We start from the raw sequence: 23,209 nt of genomic DNA on the forward strand, positions 1-23,209 counted from the left end.
CTCTCTCTCTCTCTCTCTCTCTCTCTCTCTCTCTCTCTCTCTCTCTCTCTCTCAAAAAACCAAATAAGATCTTGAAATGCAAGAATACTGACTTCAATTTAAGAAGATGGAGTTCAATAAAGAAATATAAAAAATCTTATACAAGTTCAAAAATGCACTTTCACAAATACAAAATTGGGGCACAATATAGAAGTCAGTGAAATTTACTTTGATTTCTGGAAAAATCCAGAATAAATAATTAGAGTGTTTGCTCTAGAGATCTAGAAAAGCAAGAGATGATTCCAGAGGACCCATGATGAAATATGCTGGCCACACTCCTGACAGAGGTGACATTCCCAGAGTATAAATTGAGACATATTATGTTTGGGTATGGCCAATGGAGAGATTTCTTTTGCTTCACTATACATACTTGTTACAAGAGCTTTATTTTTCTCTCTTTTCCACTGAGGAGAAACAGATTTCAGCAGTCTGAACAAAAGATTTAGGAATTTAAATGAATTGACACTCCATAGGGCAGTCAGAAACCTCATGTGACATTGCCAAATTAAGAGGGGTATAACTTTGAGGAATAAGGTGATAGTCCTACTGTACTCTGCCCTTGTCAGACAAAATTTAATGCAGTTTGTGCACTTCTTAATGCCACAGTTTAGACTGAACATTGATAGATTGGAGAGAGTCAATAGGAGGACATCTAGGATATTGAAGTGTCCTGAGTCCAGTCCAAAGAATAATACAAAGATAGAGATAAATATTTCTACAATGCATTGGTTATAAGAAAAGGTTGACTCTGTGCTCTACAAAGTCAGGAAAATCAAGATGCCGTTGCCTAGAATTAGCTCATCAACAACTCTCACTGTTGACCCGTCCAAAACAATGGAACAACAGCCCAACAATTCAGTTCTTTCAGGATGGAAGTCCATTCCCCTCAGGAATTTTCCTCAGAACATTTTCCGGTGAACTAAAATTAACTCTTCAAATTTTGGCAGGGATGAAATACAATTTAATTATATTTCAGGAACGAAATACAGTTCCCTACAAAATGCACATCAAATTGAGTTACCTCAAAGCGTCTCTTCAGAGCATCTCAAAGGTGACAGTTAAAACTAAAATCATTTCAAATCACGGTTGGTCTTCGAATGGACCAAAGCTCTTAACTCTTTTTCAATATAATCTTGATATTTAAATGACCTCACTAACAGGCTATTTGGTATATTAACAGAAGGATCAAGATACCCAGACTAGTATTCTGTCCTGGGATATATGATCTGGGCAAGTTCTTTCTTGCCTCTACACCTTAGGTTTGTGTTTGGTTTGGTTTTCTTTTTGTCTTTAAAGTGAGAGGAATAAGGGGTAGCTAGGTGGCACAGTGGATAGGGAACTGGCCTTGGAGTCAAGAGGACCTGAGTTCAAATCCAGACACAGGCCCTTAACAGTAACTAGCTGTGTAACCCTGGGCAAGTCACTGAAACCAGATTTCCTCACCAAAAAAAAAATAATAATGAGGATAACAACACACGTGTTAAGTTACAGAATTGTTAGGGAGAAATCCCAATGCAAAAGAGGAAGTGTTATATAACTGCAGATAATTTCTTCATATCATTTTTCTTCCTTTTCCACTTTCTTCTTCTCACCTTTCTTTCCTTCTACTTCTTTATTCTTCTCTACACTATTGATGCCATCAACATCATCATCATCATCATTATCGTCATTCTATTCTTTAATGTTATGCCTCCTCTTCCTTCTCTTTTCCTCTACTAATCTGTTTCCTTTTTCTTCCCTTTTTTCTTTTCCTTCACCTTCCTCTGCTTCTCTTACTTCTTTTTAGCTGCTCTTTATTCACTTCTTTTTTCTTCACTTCCTTCTCTTCTCCATCACCTCTATCATAACACTAATTATACAATCTGACACTGGACATGGTATTTGTGGCTGCAAGGAGCTCAGGATCTCCCAACCAAACAATTCTGAGGCAGGACTCCCTAGTCTGCACATTACGAGTACATCCACCTCTTTAGGAGAAGAGAGTGCCCAACTCAGTGTGATGGGAAGGGATATGAAACAACTCATTGTGACCTTTCTACCACATTGGCATCAGGCTTAGAGCAGAATCACAGACACAAGAAGAGAAGCACTTGTTTCTTTTTATGGCTTTGTTCCCAGTAGAATGAAAACCACTTTAGGGCAGGGATTGTTTGAATTTTTTTCTTTAGATTCCCAGAGTTCTGCATATACAATTTAGGATTAAAACTAGACCCATAATTTCATTGGTATTAAGAACTTTCCATTGAGAAAATTCCTTATGCCATTGCGATAGTAGGTTCTAAAGAGATCTTTAGTTTATTAAATTTCTGTTCTAAACTTAAATGGTTCATTTCATGATATCACTGATCATCAGCCTATAAAAAATATGGCATTTCTGTAACTGGAGAGATATTGTGTGTCCTTTGTTTTAAGTACAGAATTCTGATGTATCTTGTCCAGAATTAGGCAAGCAGAGAATTGAGAACTGGTTAATGGAGTGACAAGAATAAACAAATCAGCAGGATTTGTTAGGAATTCTCATCCCATCACTAATTGATGAATGGTTAAAGGATATGAACAGGCAGTTCTCAGATGAAGAAATTACAGCCATCTATAGTCACATGAAAAAATACTATAAATCACTATTGATTACAGAAATGCAAATCAAAACAATTCTGAGGTACCACATCACACTTATCAGATTGGCCAACATGACAAAACAGGAAAATGATAAATGTTGGAGAAGATGTGGGAAAATGGGGACACTAATGCGTTGTTGGTGTTGTTCTGAAAAGATCCAACCACTTTGAAGAGCAATTTGGAACTGTGCCCAAAGGGCTATAAAAATGGGCATACCCTTTGACACAGCAATAGCACTTCTAGGGCTATATTCCAAAGAGATCATTCAAAATGGAAAGGGACCCACAAGCACAAAAATATTTATACCAGCTCTTTTTCTGGTGGAGAATTGGAAATTGAGAGGATGCCCATCAGTTAGGGAATGGCTGAACAAGTTGTGGTACATGCATGTAATGGAATACTATAGTGCTATGAGGAATGATGAACAGGCTGACTTCAGAAAAATCTGGAAAGACTTGTATGGACTGATGCTGAGTGAAGTGAGTAGAACCAGGAGAATGTTGCACACAGAAACAAACACGTTGTGCAATGACTGATGTTGACAGACTTAACCCTTATCAGCAATACAAGGATCTAAGACGTCTCCAAAGGCCTCATGATGGAAAATGCTATGCACATCCAAAGAAAGAACTATGGAGTTTGAATACAGATTGAAACATACTATTTTTTTCTTCTGTTGTGTTTTGTTTCCTCTTTCTGGTGGTTCCTCCTATTAGTTCTAATTCTTACTTACAACATCACTAATGTGAAAATATGTTTAATAGGAATGTATAGGTATAGCCTATATCAGATTGTGCACCAACTTAGGGATGGAGGTAGGGAAGGAGGAGGAGAAAAATTTGAAACTCAAAAGCTTATGGAAGTGATTGTTGATAATTCAAAACAAATTAATAAAAAAATTCTCATCCCAATGACTAGTTTGGGCTCTTTGTCAGGCAATAACTGCTACAAAAATCTCTATGTCCTGCTGGAGAACTAGGGAAAAGCTATCAGGACCCACATCAGAGAATAATACTCAGAGAGTAACCCTAGGTTTCAGGGCTGTCTGCTTTGAGGATGGGGGCGGGGAGACAGAAGACTGAATTCATAGAAACCTTAGCCATTCAATTGCTACCACTTTGTGATCTTGTCACCTCTTATAGACTCTGCTCTGATGTAACTCACACAAATCTAGAGTCACTGTAAGTACACAAGTTCTTTCATAACTTCTGACCTGCTAGGAAGTTCCCCTGCCTCTGAAGAGGTCATTGTGGTTCCTACTCGCTTTAACCCAATTAACAGTGTTGAGGACACAGTTGGGAAGGAGTGAGAAAAACAAGATTTGCACTCAGATATAGGGACACAGGTGCAGAGCCCCAAGCAACAATGATCCCCAGAGTCCCTCATGGACTGAACTCTCTCTGTCTGGGTGGGGGATTGCAAGTACAGAATCCTACCCATATACACTAATAAGGGCACTTACAGTGATCTCAGCCAAACAAAACTCACAAATACACCCTGGCCTAGCCAGCGATACCTTTGTCTTGGCCATGGACCCGAGTCATAATGCCTTCAGTCTCTACAAGTGTGAGTGGTGGAGCCAAGCTTGAGCAGCTGCTCAGGAAAGAAACAGTTCACCTGCAGCAGTTTCCCCATCCCAAGGCCCCTGAGGCTGCTACAGCTGCTGTTGAAGTGTTTCTTCCACAGCATATCACACATTTGGCTGGAAGGCAGGGGGACCTTGGCAGTGAGCTGGAGAGCAGCCTCCCTGATGTTCTCCCTGCTGTTTCTTTGCCTGCTTCTGCAGCTGTCAGTCTCCTTGTGCAGGGAGAATTGGACCCACTGCTACCTAGGAAGGACTTTTAGCCCTACATACTACAGAAATGGGGATCTTGTTATTGGAGGATTTTTTCCTCTACTTTTATATAAATTGAGCAAATTTCCATATTGGAAAATGTTTGGGCAACATCCACAATACATTTCTAAAGAACATCAGTAAGTATTTATTTTATTATATTTTAGTAATATTTTAATTATCTAGTAGTTATTGCTTCTCTATCACCTCTAAACTCTCACTGAAAAAAAAAGAAAAGAAAAGAAAATCCTTGTAACAATTAAGTATATTCATGCAACACAGATTCCCATATTGGCCATTCCCAAAAATGAGTGTTTTATTTTTCGTACAAGTCCACCACCTTTCTATAATGAAGTGGGTACTCTCTTCATACTCAGTCCTCTGGAAACATTGTTGATCATTGTATTGCTCAGAGTTCTAAATCTTTTGGAGTTGTTATTAGGATAATATTTCTACCAAAGAATAATTGATTCTCCTGGCTTCACACTACATCAGTTCACACAAGTCTTCTGATGTTTCTCTAAAATCATCTGTCTTCACTTTCAGCAACACAATCACATTCCATTACATTCATATACCTTAATTTGTTCAGCCATTCCCTAATCAATGGGCAACCCCTTCATCTCCAGTTCCTTGCCACTAAAAAAAAGAGTTGCTGTATGAGTTTCTTAACGTATATGTCCTTTTGTTCTGTCTTTTTAACTCTTTCAGGGATTGCTTGGTCAAAAGATATCTACAGTATCTTTTTGGCCATAGATTTAAATTGATTTCCTAAATGTCCAGACAAATTCACAGTTCGACCAACCGGACACCAATATAACGATTACCTAACACCCCACAGACACATTTGACTTTTTTTAGATGGTGCCAATATGATAGATATCAGCTGGAAAATCAGAGTTGGGTTTATTTGCATTTTTACTTAATTATTAGCCATTTGGAGGATGTTCCATATGGCTAGCAATAACTTGAATTTCTTACACTTGAGAACTCCCTGTTTAAATCTTTTGACAGTTCGTCTATTGGAAAATGGCTCTTGCTTTTACTAATGTGACTCAACTCCTCATATAGCTTGGAAATAAGACCTTTCAATAAAGAAATATAATGCAAAGACTTTTACCAGTTAACTTTTACACTTCTAATCTTAGCTGCATTTGATTATTTTGTGGGCTGAAAACATTTTTGTTAATTTTATGCAATCAATAGTTTCCATTTTATCTCTTTAATCCTCTCTACTGCTTATTAGGTCATGAACTCTTCTCCAGTTCAAAATGATGAAAAGAAATTTCTTCCTTGTGCCTCCAATTTGTTTGTGATATTAGCTACTATATCTCGGTTATGTATCCATTGGGGATTATATTGAGAAATGGTTTGATGTGATGGTCTATACCTAATTTCTACCAGCCTAATGTACATTTTTCCTAACCATATTTGTGTTATTTTTTCATTTTTAAAACATTTTACTAAATTGCTTTATTTGTTAAAAAAAATCATACTTCTAATTATCTGAAGAATTTTGATAATTCTTGCATTAGCTCCTAGTAATTTTGGGAGATGACTTGGCAGTTGGTAGAGAACTGCTGTCATGTACTAAGTGTTCTGATAATGCTGGAAAGGGGTGGGAGAGAATCCCTGATATTGCCTCTGAGCACTTGAGGCCAGAGAGTGGTAGGGTGGTAAAAGACCTGGTATCCAAGTCACTGCTAGTAATAGAGTAAAATATTCAGAGTATAACAGCGACTAAAAAGGTAGCTGTGACCATACACTAAGTGAGTAACACTGGACACCTAGAATTGCACCTTCATATGGCTGAGCATATCCTCATTCTGAAACTGTCAGTTCCTTTTCAGGAGGAGGAGAGAACCAGAAATCTTCCTTGTCGCTGACAATCTCCCTCCCACTGCAGGTGGCTGCCCAAACACTACTATCAGGTCCTGGCTTTGATGTTTGCTGTAGAAGAGATCAACAGGAAACACAGTCTGTTACCTAACATTATCTTGGGATTCCACATCTACAATGCCTATCACAGCGATGAGAGGACCTTGGAGAGTTCCCTCAAGTGGCTGTCAGGTCAGGGACAGACTAGTTCAAATTACTGCTGTGAGAGACAGGGCAAGTCTGTAGCAATCATTGGAGGAGCCTCTTCTGAATTAACTGTCGCCATCGGACCCCTGCTTGAGCTCTATAAGTTCCCACAGGTAGGGAAATCATAGGCTCGGCTAAACCTATCTGGTTGGAGGAACAGAGACAGGCTCTTGAGGGTCTACCACTTGAAATACAAACCCCAAATAACTTGGGGGAATTCTGGTGTCTAATTTATCTTCCAGGTGGCTCTCAGAGAAGAAAAAGAAACAGAAATTGAGGGGATCAGAATGCTTCCCTTCATCATGACTTTTAGCAAGCAGAATATTCTGTCCTACAAAACTTTTGAAACAATTCTATTGAATTTTGCAAATATTTATTAAACATCTAATATTTGCAAGGACCTGTGCTCAGTCCTGATACTACTAAGAAGTAAAAAGTCAGAAATCACTCATCTTCTTTCAGCAAGGGTGGGTTTTATGAAGGGGATGAGACCTGAAAAGAAGCCTGAATAATCAAAAGTACTTTAACAAGCAGGCATAAAGAATGAACCCATTCTAGGTACAAGGAGATGAAATTAGTAGGTTGAGATGGGTAGGCAGAAAAATATTTGCTATCTGAACTCATTGAAATCAAAAAGCCTCAAATTTGCTTCCTATTCAGGTCAGCTATGGTCTCTCTGATCCACTCTTGAGTGACCCAGTCCAGTTTCCTTCTGTCTATCACATGGCCCCCAGGGACACATTTCTTCCCCTTGCCATGGTCAGATTAATGCTGCATTTCAAATGGACCTGGGTGGGACTGGTAACCTCAGGTGACTCAAGAGGTGAGAAATTCCTCAGGAATCTTCAAGAATAAATGGTTAGAAATGATGTCTGTGTGGCCTTTATAGAGAGGATCATCACTGGACAGTCACTGGATGTGGACGAGTATGGAAGTTTTATGAACCGAATGTTATTTTATACAGCCAAGGTGATTGTCATTTATGGAGATACAAATTCACTCCTCAGCCTGCTGTTTACCAAGCATCCCTATAACCTTCTAAGAAAAATGTGGATCACCAGCAGTCACTGGGATATTGCCAAAAAACCTAGTTATTCCTATTTTAGTTATTTCAGTGGGGCTCTCATATTGTCAGAACAGACAAGTAAGATTCCTGGGTTCAAACACTTTATGAAAACCATTAACCCTGTCAAGTACCCAGAGGATATTTTCCTCAAGAACTTCTGGAACACAGCTTTTGGATGTACATATAAACCTGGAAAGGAAGATGAAGGCATCTGTTCACCAAATGCTTCCTTGGACACACTATGTTTGAGTTATTTAGACATTGCTATGTCTTCCCACAGTTACACTGTCTACAATGCTGTGTATGCTGTGGCCTGGGCCCTTCATGAAATGTTCTTGGTGAGATCAGAAATAGAATCCAATATGGATGGAGACAACAGGGTTGTTTACCCCTGGAAGGTAAGGGCCCCCTATAAGTAATGATGTCCAAATCACTGACTGTGGGAACTGTCATGTCCAGAAAGAGAAAAGGGTTTAGTAACTCAGCTCAACTCATTTTTCACTGGGGAACCCCTACACAGCACATAGGTAGATTCAGGGCATAACATGTCGTTTCTGGTCTTTTCAGAGTCGTGACTATTTCAGTACCACGTGACAGGATATAGAAGTGAGAATCCAGTTCAATAGTTTCCCGAAGGTCTTTGACAGGGAAGATTTTATGGGAAAGGGAGGAGCATCAGCACTGTAGGGTCCATGCCTCCACCAGGGCCTGAAGGAGTCTGAACTGGGTGTCTCTTCTTTCCCTGGAACCTTTAGTTACTCCACAGCAGCATGGTGCAATGGATAGAGCCCTAGTTCTGAAGTCTGAGGATCAGCTTCCAGATCCTGCCTCTGAAACTTACTCCCCAGGTGCCATTGAACAAGATCCTTGACCTCATTAGGTTTCATCTGTAAATAAAGAAGGTTGAGCTAAATGGCCTCTGAGAGCATTTCCATCTTCAGATCTATATCTTAACATGGGATGTTAAATCTCAAAACAGGGATTTCTATATTAGCTTTTCTAAAATATAAACTCCTTAACAGCAGGGATTTCTCTTATTTTTGTCTTTAGTCTCAAGCACTAGCATAGTGCCTAGACTAGTTTGTAGGTGATTGTTAAATGAAAAAGTATCTTAGCTGTCCTCTTAGATCCTTCTTTCTCTTACCTCCAATTTGTCACTTACAGAGCTGCCAATCAATCAATCAATAGGCATTTATAAGGGTTCTATGAAGTGGCAAGTAATATGATATGCAATGGAGATATTAAAACAAAGATAAAAAAAACTTACTCTCAAGAACTTAATCATGGAGACAAGATATATGTGTATACATATGTACATGCAAATGTATATGTGCATATACTTATATTTACTTATATATTTATTCATATATGCATGTGTGTGTGTTTATGTATGCATATACATGTATACATGTGTATGTTGATGCATATACATTCACACATATACATGTGTGTGCATACATATGTATATGCGTGTGAATAGGTAGATATATGGATAGATATGTTCAGCTAAGTGGCACCATGGATGCCTGAAATCAGGCAGACTCATCTTCTTGAGCTGGAAAATAGCTTCAAACTGGGCAAATACACTTAATCCTGTTTGCCTCATTTTCCTAAACTGTCAAATGAGCTGGAGAACAAAATGGCAAACCCCTCCTGTATCTTTGCCAAGAAAACCCTAAATGAGATCACAAGAAGTCAGACACAACAGAAATGACTGACCAAAAATAACATATATGTGTGTGTGTGTGTGTGTGTGTGTGTGTGTGTGTGTGTGTGTGTGTAGAGTGTTCTGAAGGACTACCATCTCTGGTGTGAGGAACAGTGGAGCCCTTTTCAGCATTGTTCATCTCTTTGGTGTACTCCTGATTCATCCAGTTCTCACCAATTTTCCTCCAATTCTCACTGCAAGAAGTTGTAGTATGGGAAGCAGCCACTATCCAGGAAACCATCTGGGCAGACAGGCTAAACAAGGCTGAGAATAACCAGAAGACCTGAAACCTATTGTTGAGTTATAAGTTTGTCTATCTCAATCATGTGAATACTTTCCCTAGATGATTGGGTAAACGAGAATGATTTGCTCCACTATTCATAAAGTCAGCTAGATCATTAGCTGTGGATCACTTTGAGCTTGGTTATGTCAATGTCATCCACTGCCTCCTGGGCCTTCCCAGTCATCTTGACCTTTGTCCTGTCACTAGACTTCAATGACAGAGGATGAGAAAGTGAGGGTGATGACTTTGGACAAATCTACCTCACATATCTAATTCACACACAAGTTATAGCACCAGCATGATGTCATTGGTTGTCTTCGAAAGCAAAAGAACAAAACTACAGAACATATGTGTGTGTACACAAAAAGTATATATTATACATTTATGTGTATGTGTATATGAAACATATATAGGTACACAACATAAATATTAAAATATATAACATAAAACTATTAATACAAATACATCCAAGGCAGGAAGAAAGACAAAGATTACCAAAATAATCTCAAAAACCTCTGACCATGCCACTCCCTTGACTAAATGTGATGTTGTACTCTTGGTCAAGAACCATCAATGGCTCCCTATAGCCTCTAAGAGAAAATAAAAACTCCTCAGCTTAGAATTGAAAATTCTTCACTCTCCAATTGCAGATTTCCAAGCCACTTTCACACAATACCTCTAATGCATTGTATGGTCCAACAAAACTAGCATGCTGGCTCTTCTATAAATTTAGGAATGCATCACCCAGCTCCACACCTTTGCATAGGCCCTTAAGCCTGAGATTTACTCCTACCTCACCTCTGCCTTCTAGAATCTTGAGCTTCCTTACACACTCAGTTGATATGCTTACAAAAATCCTTTCTGAATTCTCTTATCAAAGGAGATAATATGTGTACAAAGTACTCAGCACAGTGCCTGGCAAATAGTAGGTATATGGAAATTCTTAGTCCTTTTCTCCTTATTTGGCAGTATTTTCTTCCACCTGGAATTATGAGTATTTGCTTTTCTGTTTCAATGTTGTCCTCTACTGGAGGATTCCAGTAGAACATAAGCTTTTTAAGGGCATATAGACTGAAGACTTAGCACAGTGCCATGAGAATGGTAGGCACTTAAATGGTAACAAAAGTTTGTTGGATTCCATTGGAAGTAGTCTGATTAACCCCAGGGGTTAATCTCTGCTGCACCTACCTCCTGTAAATCTTCATTGCAAGCTCTCTTTCTATGTCTCTTCCCATTTACACTCTCATCAAACTGAGGGCACCTTTCTGGCCTTTTAGTGCAGGTTCAAAACGTCCTACTTTCAACTTGAGATTTGGCCAAACCTTCTAGCCTGGACCCTGGTTCTGTTATTCAATTCATTAGCCATCCCAGCTTTGTGACACTTGAAAAATTTTAGCATTCTGCCTCCTCAAATCCAAGTCATTGATAAAAAGTGTTAGTATAGAAGCTAGCACACATCTCTGAGACACTCTACTGGAGAACTTCCAATGATTGTTCTTGCCTTTTAGCTCCACTCCTTTCTGAAGAACCTGCAGTTTAACAACAGTGCCGGGAACCAGGTAGTCTTAGATAATAAGATGAATTCAGTGACAAACTACGATATTCTCAACTATGTGATCTTTGGCAATGATACCGAAGTTCTGGTGAAAGTGGGAGAGTTTATTCCTCAAGCTCCACTTGGCCAAGATTTCACCATCCAGGAGAAGTCAATAGACTGGCCTACATTTGGTAGAAAGGTGAATAATAATTGAATTGTTGGTTTTATCAAAGACGTAAACATAAGAATACAGAACTTCAGAATAGTCACTAGCCTTTTCATACCGGGGGCAAATGACACAAAAACCTGCCTGGAGGAAACAGCTTGCAAATCAAGATTTTATGTCAAATTCAGTTGAGCTGGGGTAAAGACAGGGGTGCCAGGATATATGCCCCTTTGGGGGAAGAGCTCAAGTGACAGTGAGACTTCCCCACTGAACAGCTAGGGAAGCAGGAGAATCTACCTGGTCCTTGGCACCCAGGGTAGAAAGAAGTAGGAGCATTCAGGAACTTCCTATTAGAACTAATGGTTCTCAGTCATTTGCTGGTAAGCACAGTGAAGTTTCTGTGCTTCTGCAGGCATTTCAGTGACATGAAACTTCTAAGTCTTTTGGAGCCCTGGAACAAAACAATGGATTATCCACTTTCTAGACCTAGGTCCCATTAATGGGAATAATGTTTTCTGCTTTTATGTCAGACCATGTCCCACATTTATAAATATACCAGCTCCTGCTACTATGGGGATCCCTTTGCTTCTGCAGACAGTCATAATTAAAAGGCAAAATACACAGTCAACAAAGCAAGAGCTGACAAATTGAGGATGTTAGTATCATGGAATGGACCAAATTTCATGATCAAGTCAGTATAAACAGTTTAGTCACTCAAAGGTTTTATATTGATGAGGCTAAACAATTCAGAGAATGGAAGTTTTGCTAAAATTGGGTGATTTTTAGGGCTGAGGGAGTGAGTGATCATTTTTATCATAATAAACAATTGCTTTCTCATTCATTCAGCTATTCATGGATTCATGCAAAAATAATTTGTCAAGAAATTCATATTTCCTGATTTCTGGGTTGAGTGGTTGGGGAGATATAAAGATAATGACAATATCCTTCATATATGGTTCCTTTCTCCATGATTTAGAAATTACATTTTACACAAAAAATAATGAATTCAATAGTAAGTGCACTGAAATCTGAGAGAAATGTCAGACTTAAGGCTAAGTTTGGGCTCCCCGCCTAACAATATTTTGCCTCCCTGGCCTCTTCATGGCTCAGGCAAAATTCAGGTTCCTGAAAATATTTGAGTAGCAATGAAGATATATATAGACACACTTGCATGAATGCACACACACATGCATATATACGTACATATATGTGTGTATATGTGTGTGTGTATACACACTGCCTGTAAACAGGCAAATTGGGGAATTGGGAGAAATATATTTTGTCATGAATTCCCTCAGTCTGGGTCTTCTGCTCCAAAATGTATATAGAGCTGATGATCTTTACGCTTTCTCCCTTGTCTGCCATGGCTCAGCCCTGACCCTGCTGCTGAGAAGGATGCTAGAATATGAAGCTTGTTCCAATCTCTCCACTTCCAGACCTCTCAATCTTTAGTTCTGAGACAGTTGCATTTTTTTATATGAATTCCTTTGGTTATTGACAGGTCTCACAAACATTGCCTTTAATTGGTTCAAGGAAGTAGATTGGCCCTGTTTGCCTTCAGTTCTGATTGAATCAGTTGAGAAATGCTCTTGGTAAAGGTGACCACTTTTAAGTGAGAGGAAGAACTAATGGAGAAGTACCCCTGAGAGAGAAAGAGACAGAGGCAGAGACAGACAGAAAGACAGAGACAGATTCATACAGAGAGATACAGAGAGTTAGAACTCTAACTCTGTAACTATAATATTTGTTTTCCTGAGGAAATCCACTGGAGTGTATTTGGCAAAGTCCAAATTCCCAAATCTTGGAGAGAGTTCTTTAGTGACTTGGGGAGTGTCAGCATTATCCTTTTTTAAGACTTTCACAATCCAGTGCACTAAAGAATATCAGGGAAAATGCTTGTTGGTAACAAAGTATAATAATTAATGTTCTTCAGTCTACAAAAGAATTTAAAATTTCCTTGTAGTGAAAAATATTCCACCCTCTAGTTCTGATCCCAATAGCTTCCTCTTTTCTGCAGCTGAGAAGAAATACAACTCCTAGGGTCTTTACTTACTTGGGCCCTTTGTGGAAGGAAAATGATCCAAGCCTTGGCAGAATGACTGTTTTACTCATGTGAAAACAGTGCTAGTAGGCTTTGCAGAGTAGCCAGGTTCTGTGCATATACAAAAACAAACTAATCATGAGTCAGAAACTACACTAAGGCATGCATGATGTTGCCTCAAACCCACATCGTTAAACCTTTGGATACTTCCCTGTGTAGGTTCCTCACTCCAGATGCAGTAAGAGCTGTGGCCCTGGATTTCAGATAAAAGCCAAGGAGGGAAAGCCCATCTGCTGTTTCGACTGTGCCTCGTGCCCAGAGGGTCAGATTTCCAACCAAACAGGTAAATCTATGCAGACACTCTCTGTCCTCAGCAAACACAGTTTGAGGGAAACTAAAGCACTCTCAGGTCACACTCAGCCAATGGAAACCTTCTACATATGGAACATGATGTCTAGGGACCATGGGAAGCATAGAGGAAAGGTTAGAAAGAAAATCAAACAGATTGAGGGCTCTGAGTGATGAATGTTAGTGAAAGTTTGGGGATTAGAGGTCTACCAAATGGGGAATTTCTTGCCCACTTTCTCTGTGACACCATGGTCTAGGGATAGACTTTTGGAAAGAGTGCTTATTGTCAATGATCACAAAATGCAAGTAGTTTCTTCAAATTTTATAGAAGAGAAAGATAAAGTGGCCAGTCTTACTCATGTAACGATTCAGGAGAGCTAGGATACCACAAGCAGGACACTGGACTGAAATCCATTGCATTTTTCAATTGATATCAACTTTCTCTCCTAGATGTTTGCTTATGTGTTAAATATTGAATGCCAAGAAGGCATGATTTCATCCACCCCCATCACTCACTCAGAAATTTCCTTGCCTTTGGGCTGACCAGGGACTTGCTTTATGCCCAGGTTTCTACCCATTCAATATAAAATTTTGATCTCTGGGAAGATGCAAATATATTTTGAAGAAGCAATAGTTTCAGCTGACCAAGCTAAGTAAGTAGACAGAAATTTGGCAAATCAGAGCTAATGTGAGAAAAAAAGAAATAATGGACTTTGTGGAAATAATCTAATCTTAAAACAATGCCTCCAGGAACAACACCTCCGTGAAGAAAGTTCTTGCATTAATCGTTGAGCAGTAAAAGAAAGTCTTTGGGAGAATGTTCTCTCCAAAGCAGGAAGTCAGGGAAAGGGGTAACTTACAAAAGGTGTCTCCTGAGCATGGCTCAGGACATTGTTGTCCTCACCTGAAATAGAAAGAAGTGAGCAGGGACCTGCCCAAAACAGAGCAGAGAATTTTCATCCTAGAACTAGAACACGACCTATGCCTCCTCCTTTGTTCTTTTAGGAATTGTCTGAAAATGACATCTCATTAGATTTTGCTCTCTTCATGAAGGGAAATATTGCTGGATTCTAGTAGGTTAAAGAACTCTGAGAATCATTACACTTGAAAATTGCAAGGCACTCAGCATCCATCAGGTCCCCACTATCACACACCCAACAAGTGGTCATCCAGCTTCTGCTTAAGGACCACCAAAGAGGGAATACCCCTCAGTTTCAAGGGAGCCCCGCCCATTTCTAGACCACACACATTATTGAGAAGCTTTTCCTGACATGGAACCTGAAGTGGCCTCTCCTCAGTTCCCAGCCTGCTTCAGGTTTGTGGCCCCCAGGCAACAAAAAGAGCAAGTCTGGTCTGTCCTCCATATGTAAGCCCTTTACATTGTACCTGCTGTCCTGTCCCTTCTGAATCTTCTCTGCTCCAGGCCGACCATGCCAGTTCTTTTGATCAATATTCCTAGAGTACTCAGAATTGTTGCCTAGCAAAGGAACTTGAGTCATGTTGGTAAAGCCAAAAAAAAAAAAAACATGATGTCAACAGCTACTTGTATAGAGACATGTCATCATCAACAGGAAAGGCAAAGGAAGCAAGAGCTTTAAAAGTTGTAGGACCTGCATCTCCACACACAATTCCAGAAGAAATCTAGAAAGACTCATGTATTCAGGGCAATCAGGGAGTCCTTTTCCTGTGAGAATAGATTACAAAGAACAGATGCTTCCAAGCTGAAGAGATGGACCCTTGAAAAGATTGTGACTGTGGCATAGGTTCAGGAAAACAAGTCAGCAGTGCTTTCTGACATACTGCTGCCACATTTATTATAATTATTATTATTATTAATCGTGCTTTTTGTTTATAAAGTGTTCTAAGAATGATACTCATAATAGCTAGTATTTATATCGCACTTTAAATTTTAGAAAACACTATACATTTGCTCATTCATTTGGTACTCATGACAATTTTATGAGAGAAATGCAATTATTAACCACATTTTACAGATCATCAATTGAGATAGAGAGAAGTGAATTAACTAGCTCAGGATCACAAAGTCACAGAGTATCTGAGACTTGTTTCAAACTCAGGTCTTTCAAGTCCCATGTTCTATCCACTGCCACCGGATTCTGAGCCCTATGGAAACAAATGAAGCAATCTGTATTATTACAACAGTGATATGTTGGCACTGTGATAGGGGAGGTTTGTTGAAATTGACATATTGAGACCATGCTTGTTGTCTTCAGACATTGACCAATGCATGAAATGCCCTGAAGATCAAAATCCCAATAAGGAAAAGAATCAGTGTCTCCACAAAGTAGTGACCTTCCTGGCATATGAAGAGCCCTTGGGCATGACTTTGGCCTCAATAGCTGTTGGCTTCTCTCTCCTCACAGCTCTGGTCCTCTGGATCTTTGTGAAGCATCAATACACCCCCATAGTGAAAGCCAATAACAGGGATCTCAGCTACATTCTCCTCATCTCCCTTATCTTCTGCTTCCTCTGTTCTCTGCTCTTCGTTGGCTGCCCAACTGCAACCAATTGCCTCCTAAGACAAACAACATTTGGAGTCATGTTCACAGTGGCCATCTCCTCTGTTTTGGCCAAAACTATCACTTTGGTTCTGGCCTTCAGAGCCACCAGGCCAGACAGCAGGAGCAGGAAATGGGTCAGCTCCAGAGCACCCATTTCAGTCATTCTCTTTTGCACCTTGATTCAAGTCATGCTCTGTGGAATCTGGCTGCTGCTCTCTCCCCCATTCCCAGAGACAGACACACACTCTGACCATGAGCACATCATCCTGGAGTGCAATGAGGGCTCCCTCATTGCTTTCTACCTTGTCTTGGGCTACATGGGGTTCTTGGCCCTGGGGAGCTTCACTGTGGCTTTTTTGGCCAGAAATCTCCCAGACACCTTCAATGAAGCCAAGTTCATCACCTTCAGCATGCTGGTGTTCTGCAGTATCTGGGTCTCCTTCGTCCCCACGTACCAGAGCACCAACGGGAAGATGATGGTGGCCGTGGAGGTCTTCTCCATCTTGAGCTCCAGTCTTGGCTTGCTAGGCTGCATCTTCATTCCCAAATGCTATGTGATCCTTCTGCAGCCACAGAGGAACACCAAGAAAACTTTAAAGAATTATTCCAGTTCCTGAGTCAAAAATCATTCTGAAATGTTCTGCAGGACTCCCACTAATAGCATGAGATTTTTAACAATTAACACAAATTAATCTTACATTCAAAATGTCCCAGTGAAACCCATTGGAACTCTACACTCTACTAAATAAGAGCTTCTTGCCTCTTCCCCCACTGCCATCAGGTCCCAACTTCATGGACCTGATGATGCCATATTTCTTAGTTAGCTCTCCTTTTCCCCCATTCAATCCATCCTTGAGTTATAGAAATTCTTCCATGATTTCTGCATGAACAACTTCTTCCTTTCCATTTCTACAACCATAACAAGCTATATTCCTCTTCAGCCTATGCCTTGGTTACGGAGAAACTCCACTTTTTGTTTTTTTTCTTTTATTCTCTCCACATTCTCTATCTTATCTGAAAAGAAGATTAAAGATTGATTTTCATTGAATATATTTTGCTTCATATAATTCATTTTCTTAATACCCATGATATTTGTATTGCCTTTTTGTATCCAGTGGTAGCAAGGGACAAAACATATACAGATATAGATATATAATAGATAGATATGGGGATAGGTCTACACACACATAACACACACATATGTATGTATATATATACACATATAATATATATATATAAAGAGAGAAAGAAGTGATGATATAAAAAGCTTACTTAAAATCTAGGACCTTATTCATAACCCTAAAACAGTAAAAAAGAAAATATAAATTACTAATGATTCCTAACAAGGTGGTGCAGTAGATAGAGCCCTAGTCCTGGAGTCAGGAAGATCTGAATTTAAATCAAGCCTCAGATATTAGTTGTATCACCCTGGGCAAGTCACTTAACCCAGTTTTTCTCCTTTGTAAAATGAGCCAAAAAATGAAATGACAACACACTCCAATACCTTTGCCAAGAAATGATAGGGTTCACAAAGAGTCAGACATGACTTAAATGACTGAATGACAAAAATAAAATAACAAAAGAAAAATATCAAATATTTGCAAGAATAATCTACATAAGCAGTTAGCTAAGTGACTGAATAGATAGAGCACCGTCCCTGGAGTCAAAAGACCTGAAATCATGTGGCCTCAGACACTTGACACCTACTAGCTGTGTGATCCTGGGCAAGTCACTTAACCCTATTTCCTAGCCAAAAAAAAGAAAAAGAATCCACATAATGTAGAAGGTATTGCTTATAAGGCATAAAATGAGTGTCAGTCAGTAAGTACTTAATATGTAAGAAATTATTGTATGGAGAATTCATCACACAGAGAATTATCAGAAAAAATGGACAGGATTTCGTATTAAATAGTTCTATGGGATAACATATCTTTTCATCCACTTAAGAAACTGAGTGATAGAATACAAAATTATAATGTATTTGATTGTTTTGTTTATTCGAAAACATTTAAGATGCCTTCTTAATGACTCCACTCCAAAAACATGCCTGTCATACATTTCTCCAAATTCTACAAAGTACTCTAAAAGATGTAGTAACAATGTCAAGAATTTTGTATCATGAATATCTGATTCATCGATCAGGAGGCCACTAAGAAATGAAACTGGTATACCTATTTGTGCCTAATGATAGCCATCTCTAGGGCAAGGGCAGAGGAAGGGAAGAAAAGAAGAAATGTATGTGATAATTTCATTGCGTATTTGAAAGGAATAACAAGTTGTGCCTAGTAGATTTGCAGTTTCATGTGCAGTCATGTTTTTTACTGTACTATGTTATGAAAATGCTTGTTTTATTCCATAAATTAAAAATAAAATTGAATATTAAAAAAGAAACACATGTGCCTAGGGTAACTCACAATTCTGGAACTGTGGGCCCTGATCTCTTTATTTTTCCCTCAAGAATAGTCTGCCCAAAAGTGGGATGATGGGCATGGTGTTGGCATTGAATAAGTGGCACTATTGCTAAGCTGCAATACTCCTTAGCTTGACCAGACTGCTCTTCAGGGCTGCTATATTCCTCTACTGGGAAAGGGTCAACAAAGCAGACTATCCCCTTACTCTACTGAACCAGAATATTCCTACTATGTAGTACTTCCCAGGAAATGAAGAGGAGGCAGCTCTGGGATTTTCAGCATTTTTCCAGTTCTACACCATTGGCTGGCCTCTGAGGGTTTCAGCATCCCAAGAAGCATATGGCAATGCAATGAAAGATACCTTTCTTCCAATAGGCTCTAAGTCCTATTCTTAACGTTAGATTCCTCATCCAATGAGGAAATTCCCTCATATGACAGACTTCACTTTTATATCATGGTGATTAAATAAATCCTCATTTCTGCCAACCAAGCAATATCTAGGCAATGTACATTTGTCCAATATTCTCAAAACAGTTCATATTTCAAGGTTTCCAAATCCAGAAATTCTTCCATTAGTTGTATATAATTTGGATCCTGGGAAATAGGACACCATGGTCAGCTTCACCCAAATGGGACGAGATGGTCACATGATGATTACAGTCATAAAGAATTACAAAAGAACCATGGTCTTATCTACACCCAAAGGGGGAAGAACCTAGAGAAAGATCTTACCTGTTGGCACCTTGTAGAGCCATAAGAAAACAAACAATTTTGAAAAAATTGAAAGAATTAGGAACTCTGAGCATTGGAGGGGGATGAAGAGGCAGATTTTCATTAACTAAAAAAATAAAATTTAAATTAAAAAGAAAAGGAAGATCAAATTACAAAGCACCAGCACATCTGTCTCAAGAAGAGATCATGCAAGGGACAGCTAGGAGGACCTGAGTTCAAATCTGGGCTCAGACACTTGACACTCACTAGCTTTGTGACCTTGAGCAAGTCACTTAACACTAATTGCCTCACCAAAAAGCAAAAAAAAAAAAGAAGTAGAAAAGGTCATACAAAACCTATCCTTATTTCCTCTTTTGACAAGGTTACAAAATAGGTATGTATTAAATATTCAATCAACAATCATTGATTAAATTCTTACTATGTGCCAGGCACTATGATAAGCACTGAATATACAAAAAGAATTAACAGAGTGTTGAACAAAGTAAGTAATGCTACTGTTGTGTTCAAGATGTTGATGTTTCTGCTAAAATATGATACTACAAGATGGAATTGGAATTGATTGAATGGCTGGGCTCAAAGAGAAGTCATTCATAGTTTCAGAACAACTTGAAAGGAGATTTCCAGTCGATCTGTGTTTTGCCCAATGACTTTTAAATGTTTTAGAAATAAATGAGACCATGGTATCCATGGGAGCCTTAGCAAATTTGCAGAATAAAAAAGCTATAATAGTGCACTTTCTCTCTATCCCTCGGTCTCTCATTATCATCATCATCATCACCATCATCAAAATAAGAACAAATAAGATTTTGAGAGGCCAAAATATTGATCTCAATCTAAGAAGATGGAATTCAATAAGATGCAGGTAAAGTCTTACGCAAGTTCAACAATGCAATTTCAAAAATACAAGACTTGGGGGAAATAGAGAAGCCAGTGAAATTTACTTTGATTTCTGGATGGGGGAGAATTATAAAATAAATAATTAGAGACTTAGTTCTGGACATCTAGAAAAGGGAGAGATGATTCCAGAGGACTCATAATGAAACATGCTGCCCCTCTCCTGACAGAAAGGAGATGTTGCCAGAGTTTCAATTGAAATGTATTATATTTGAATGTGGCCATTGGAGATATTGGTTATCCTTCCTTACACACATTTGTTACGAGGGTTTCATTTTTCAAATGGGATAGTGGAGAATAGGAGGGTCTGGTGTGCTATGGTCCATGGGGTCATCAAGAGTTGGATAAGACTGAATGACTGAACAAGAGAAGGTTGAGTTTTCCCACCACAATGGAATTTTAAAATCTCATGGAGAGGGAAGAACATCAATGATCAGTTTATTACCAACGGAGTCATTTTCTTCATTGAGTTTTTGTATCTGTTCCTGAGTTCATTTCTGGCCTCATCTACTTACTAGCTGTGTGACCTTGGACAAGTCACTTAACTTTGTTTACCTCAGTCTCCTCATCAGTAAAATGGACAGGAGAAGGAAAGGGCAAAGGACTCCACTATCTTTGCCAACCAAACCCCAAATACAGCGACAAAGACATGAACACAACTGATAACAACTGATATTTTTATAGTACTTTAAGATTTGCAAAAACCCTTCCATTTGTTAAGTCATTTGATCCTCAAAACAACTCTGAGAGGTAGCCACACTTATCATCCCCATTTTACAGATGATGAAATTGAGGACAAAAAAAGTTAATTGATTTCACCAGGATCTCAAAGCCACAAAATATCTGAGACAGGATTCAAGTTCAGGTCTCCCAAGTCTGCCAGACCAATGATGTTTTGGCCCTCTTACAGGGCAGGTTTGCTAAGGCTGACACACTGAGACCTTGTTTATCCTCTTTAGACATAGATCAATGCGCGAAATGCTCTGCAGATCAATATCCCAATAGAGCAATTAGTGCCTCCCCAAAGTGGTGACCTTCCTGACCAATGAGAAGCCCTTGGGCATGACTTTGGCCTCTGTAGCTGTTTGCTTCTCTCTCCTCCTACCTCTGGTTCTCTGGGCCTTTGTCAGGCACCAAATCACCTTCCCTATTGCCAGAGGCAGACGCACACTCTGACCATGAGCACGTCATCCTGGAGTGCAAAGAGGGGCTCTCTCATTGCCTTCAACTTTGTCCTGGGCTACATGGGATTGTGCCTGGGTCTGTGTCTGTGTCTGTGTCTAATGGCAGCCTCTAGGGCCAGTATGGTGGGAAAGAAAAAAAATGAGAAGAAAAAAAAACTGCTTCCTCCACAGCATGACAAACTTAGAAGACAGGTGGACCTTGGCTGTTAGCTGGAGAGCAGCCTCCTTGATATTCACCCTGCTTTGTTTCTTCCTTCTCCTGCAGCTGCCACTATCTTTGAGCAGGGAGGAAGGGACCCACTGCTTCCTAGAAAGGACTTTCAGCCCCATATACTGCAGACATGGAGATCTTGTTGTTGGAGGATTTTTCCTTTACTTACATAAAAATTAAGCAAATTTTCGTATTGGAAAATGTTTTGGCAACACCCACAATATATTTTAAAGAACACCAGTAAGTACTTATTTTATCTTATTGTTAATTATTTTTTTCAATTATCAAGCATTTATTTTTTTCTTTATCACCTCCAATCTCCCACAAGGGAAAAAAAAAAGAAAAGAAAAATCCTTGCAAACAATTAAGCATAATCAAGCAAAACAAATTTCCATGTTGGACATATCAAAAAATCAGGGTCTAATTTTGCACATCAGTCCATCAACTTCCTTTTTTTGTGAGGCAACTGGGGCTAAGTGACTTGCCCAGAGTCACACAGCTAGTGAGTGTTATGTGTCTGAGGCTGGATTTGAACTCAGGTCTTCCTGCCTTCAGGGCCAGTGTTCTATCCACTGTGCCACCTATCTGCCCCATGTCCATCACCTTTCTATCCTGAGGGGGGTACATTCTTCATAATCAGTCTTCTGGAATCACTATTGATCACTGCATTACTCCAAGTTCTTAAGTCTTTCAGATCTGTTTGTTTTTTATGATACTGATGATAAAATAAAAATGGTCCTTCTGGTTCTTCTGTCTTCATGCTATATCAGTTCATACAAGTCTTCTGATGTTTCTCTGAAATAATCTTTCTTCATTGTCAGCAGCACAACCATAATCCATTACATCCATATGCCATAATTTGATCAGTCATACCCTAATCAATGGGAAATCCCTTCATGTCTAGACCTTTGCCACTACAAAAAAGATCTGCTATCTATAGTGCCTTACACAAAGGTTAGTTTCCTCTTTTTTAAGTCTTTGAGGGATTCCTTGGGCAAAAAATATCTACAACTCAGTAACATTTTGGACATAAATACAAATTGCTTTCCAGAATGTCTACATCAATTCACAGCTTCACCAACAGTACATCAATGTGACTTCCATCTTCTCCAACATTTGGTTTTTTTTTAACTTTCTCAATATGATAGATGTGAGGTGGAAATTCAGAGTTGGGTTTATTTGCATTTACTTAATTATTGGCTATTAGAAGATTTTTCACATGACTAGAGATAACTTGGATTACTTACCTTGAGAACTACCTTTAAATCCTTTGACAATTCATAATTTGTAAAATGGCTCTTGTTTTTATAAACTTAAATCAATTCTAAAATATTTTGGAAGTAAGTTCTTTTTTGGGGGGAAGGGGCTAAGCAATGGGGTAAAGAGACTTGCACAGGGTCACACAGTTAGTAAGTGTTATGTGTCTAAGGCCAGATTTTAACTCAGGTCCTCCTGAATACAGGGCCAGTGCTCTATCCACTGTACCACCTAGATGCCCCAATAAGTTCTTTTAATAGAGAAATGTAATG

The 23,209-nt window shown here is 39.1% G+C and overlaps 1 protein-coding gene across 1 annotated transcript; it reads left to right on the top strand.

Annotated features, from left to right (window-relative positions):
• Positions 1-4,408: 4,408 nt before the first annotated feature.
• LOC114041214 (vomeronasal type-2 receptor 26-like) lies at positions 4,409-16,865 on the top strand. Its single transcript, XM_027859567.1, is given in 6 exon segments — positions 4,409-4,632; positions 6,399-6,690; positions 7,238-8,041; positions 11,143-11,370; positions 13,598-13,721; positions 15,961-16,865. Coding segments are annotated over 6 exon segments (2,577 nt in total).
• Positions 16,866-23,209: the final 6,344 nt, after the last annotated feature.

This window comes from Vombatus ursinus, unplaced genomic scaffold, assembly GCF_900497805.2.
Source record: "Vombatus ursinus unplaced genomic scaffold, bare-nosed wombat genome assembly UNPS02014170.1, whole genome shotgun sequence".
Lineage (NCBI taxonomy): Eukaryota > Metazoa > Chordata > Mammalia > Diprotodontia > Vombatidae > Vombatus > Vombatus ursinus.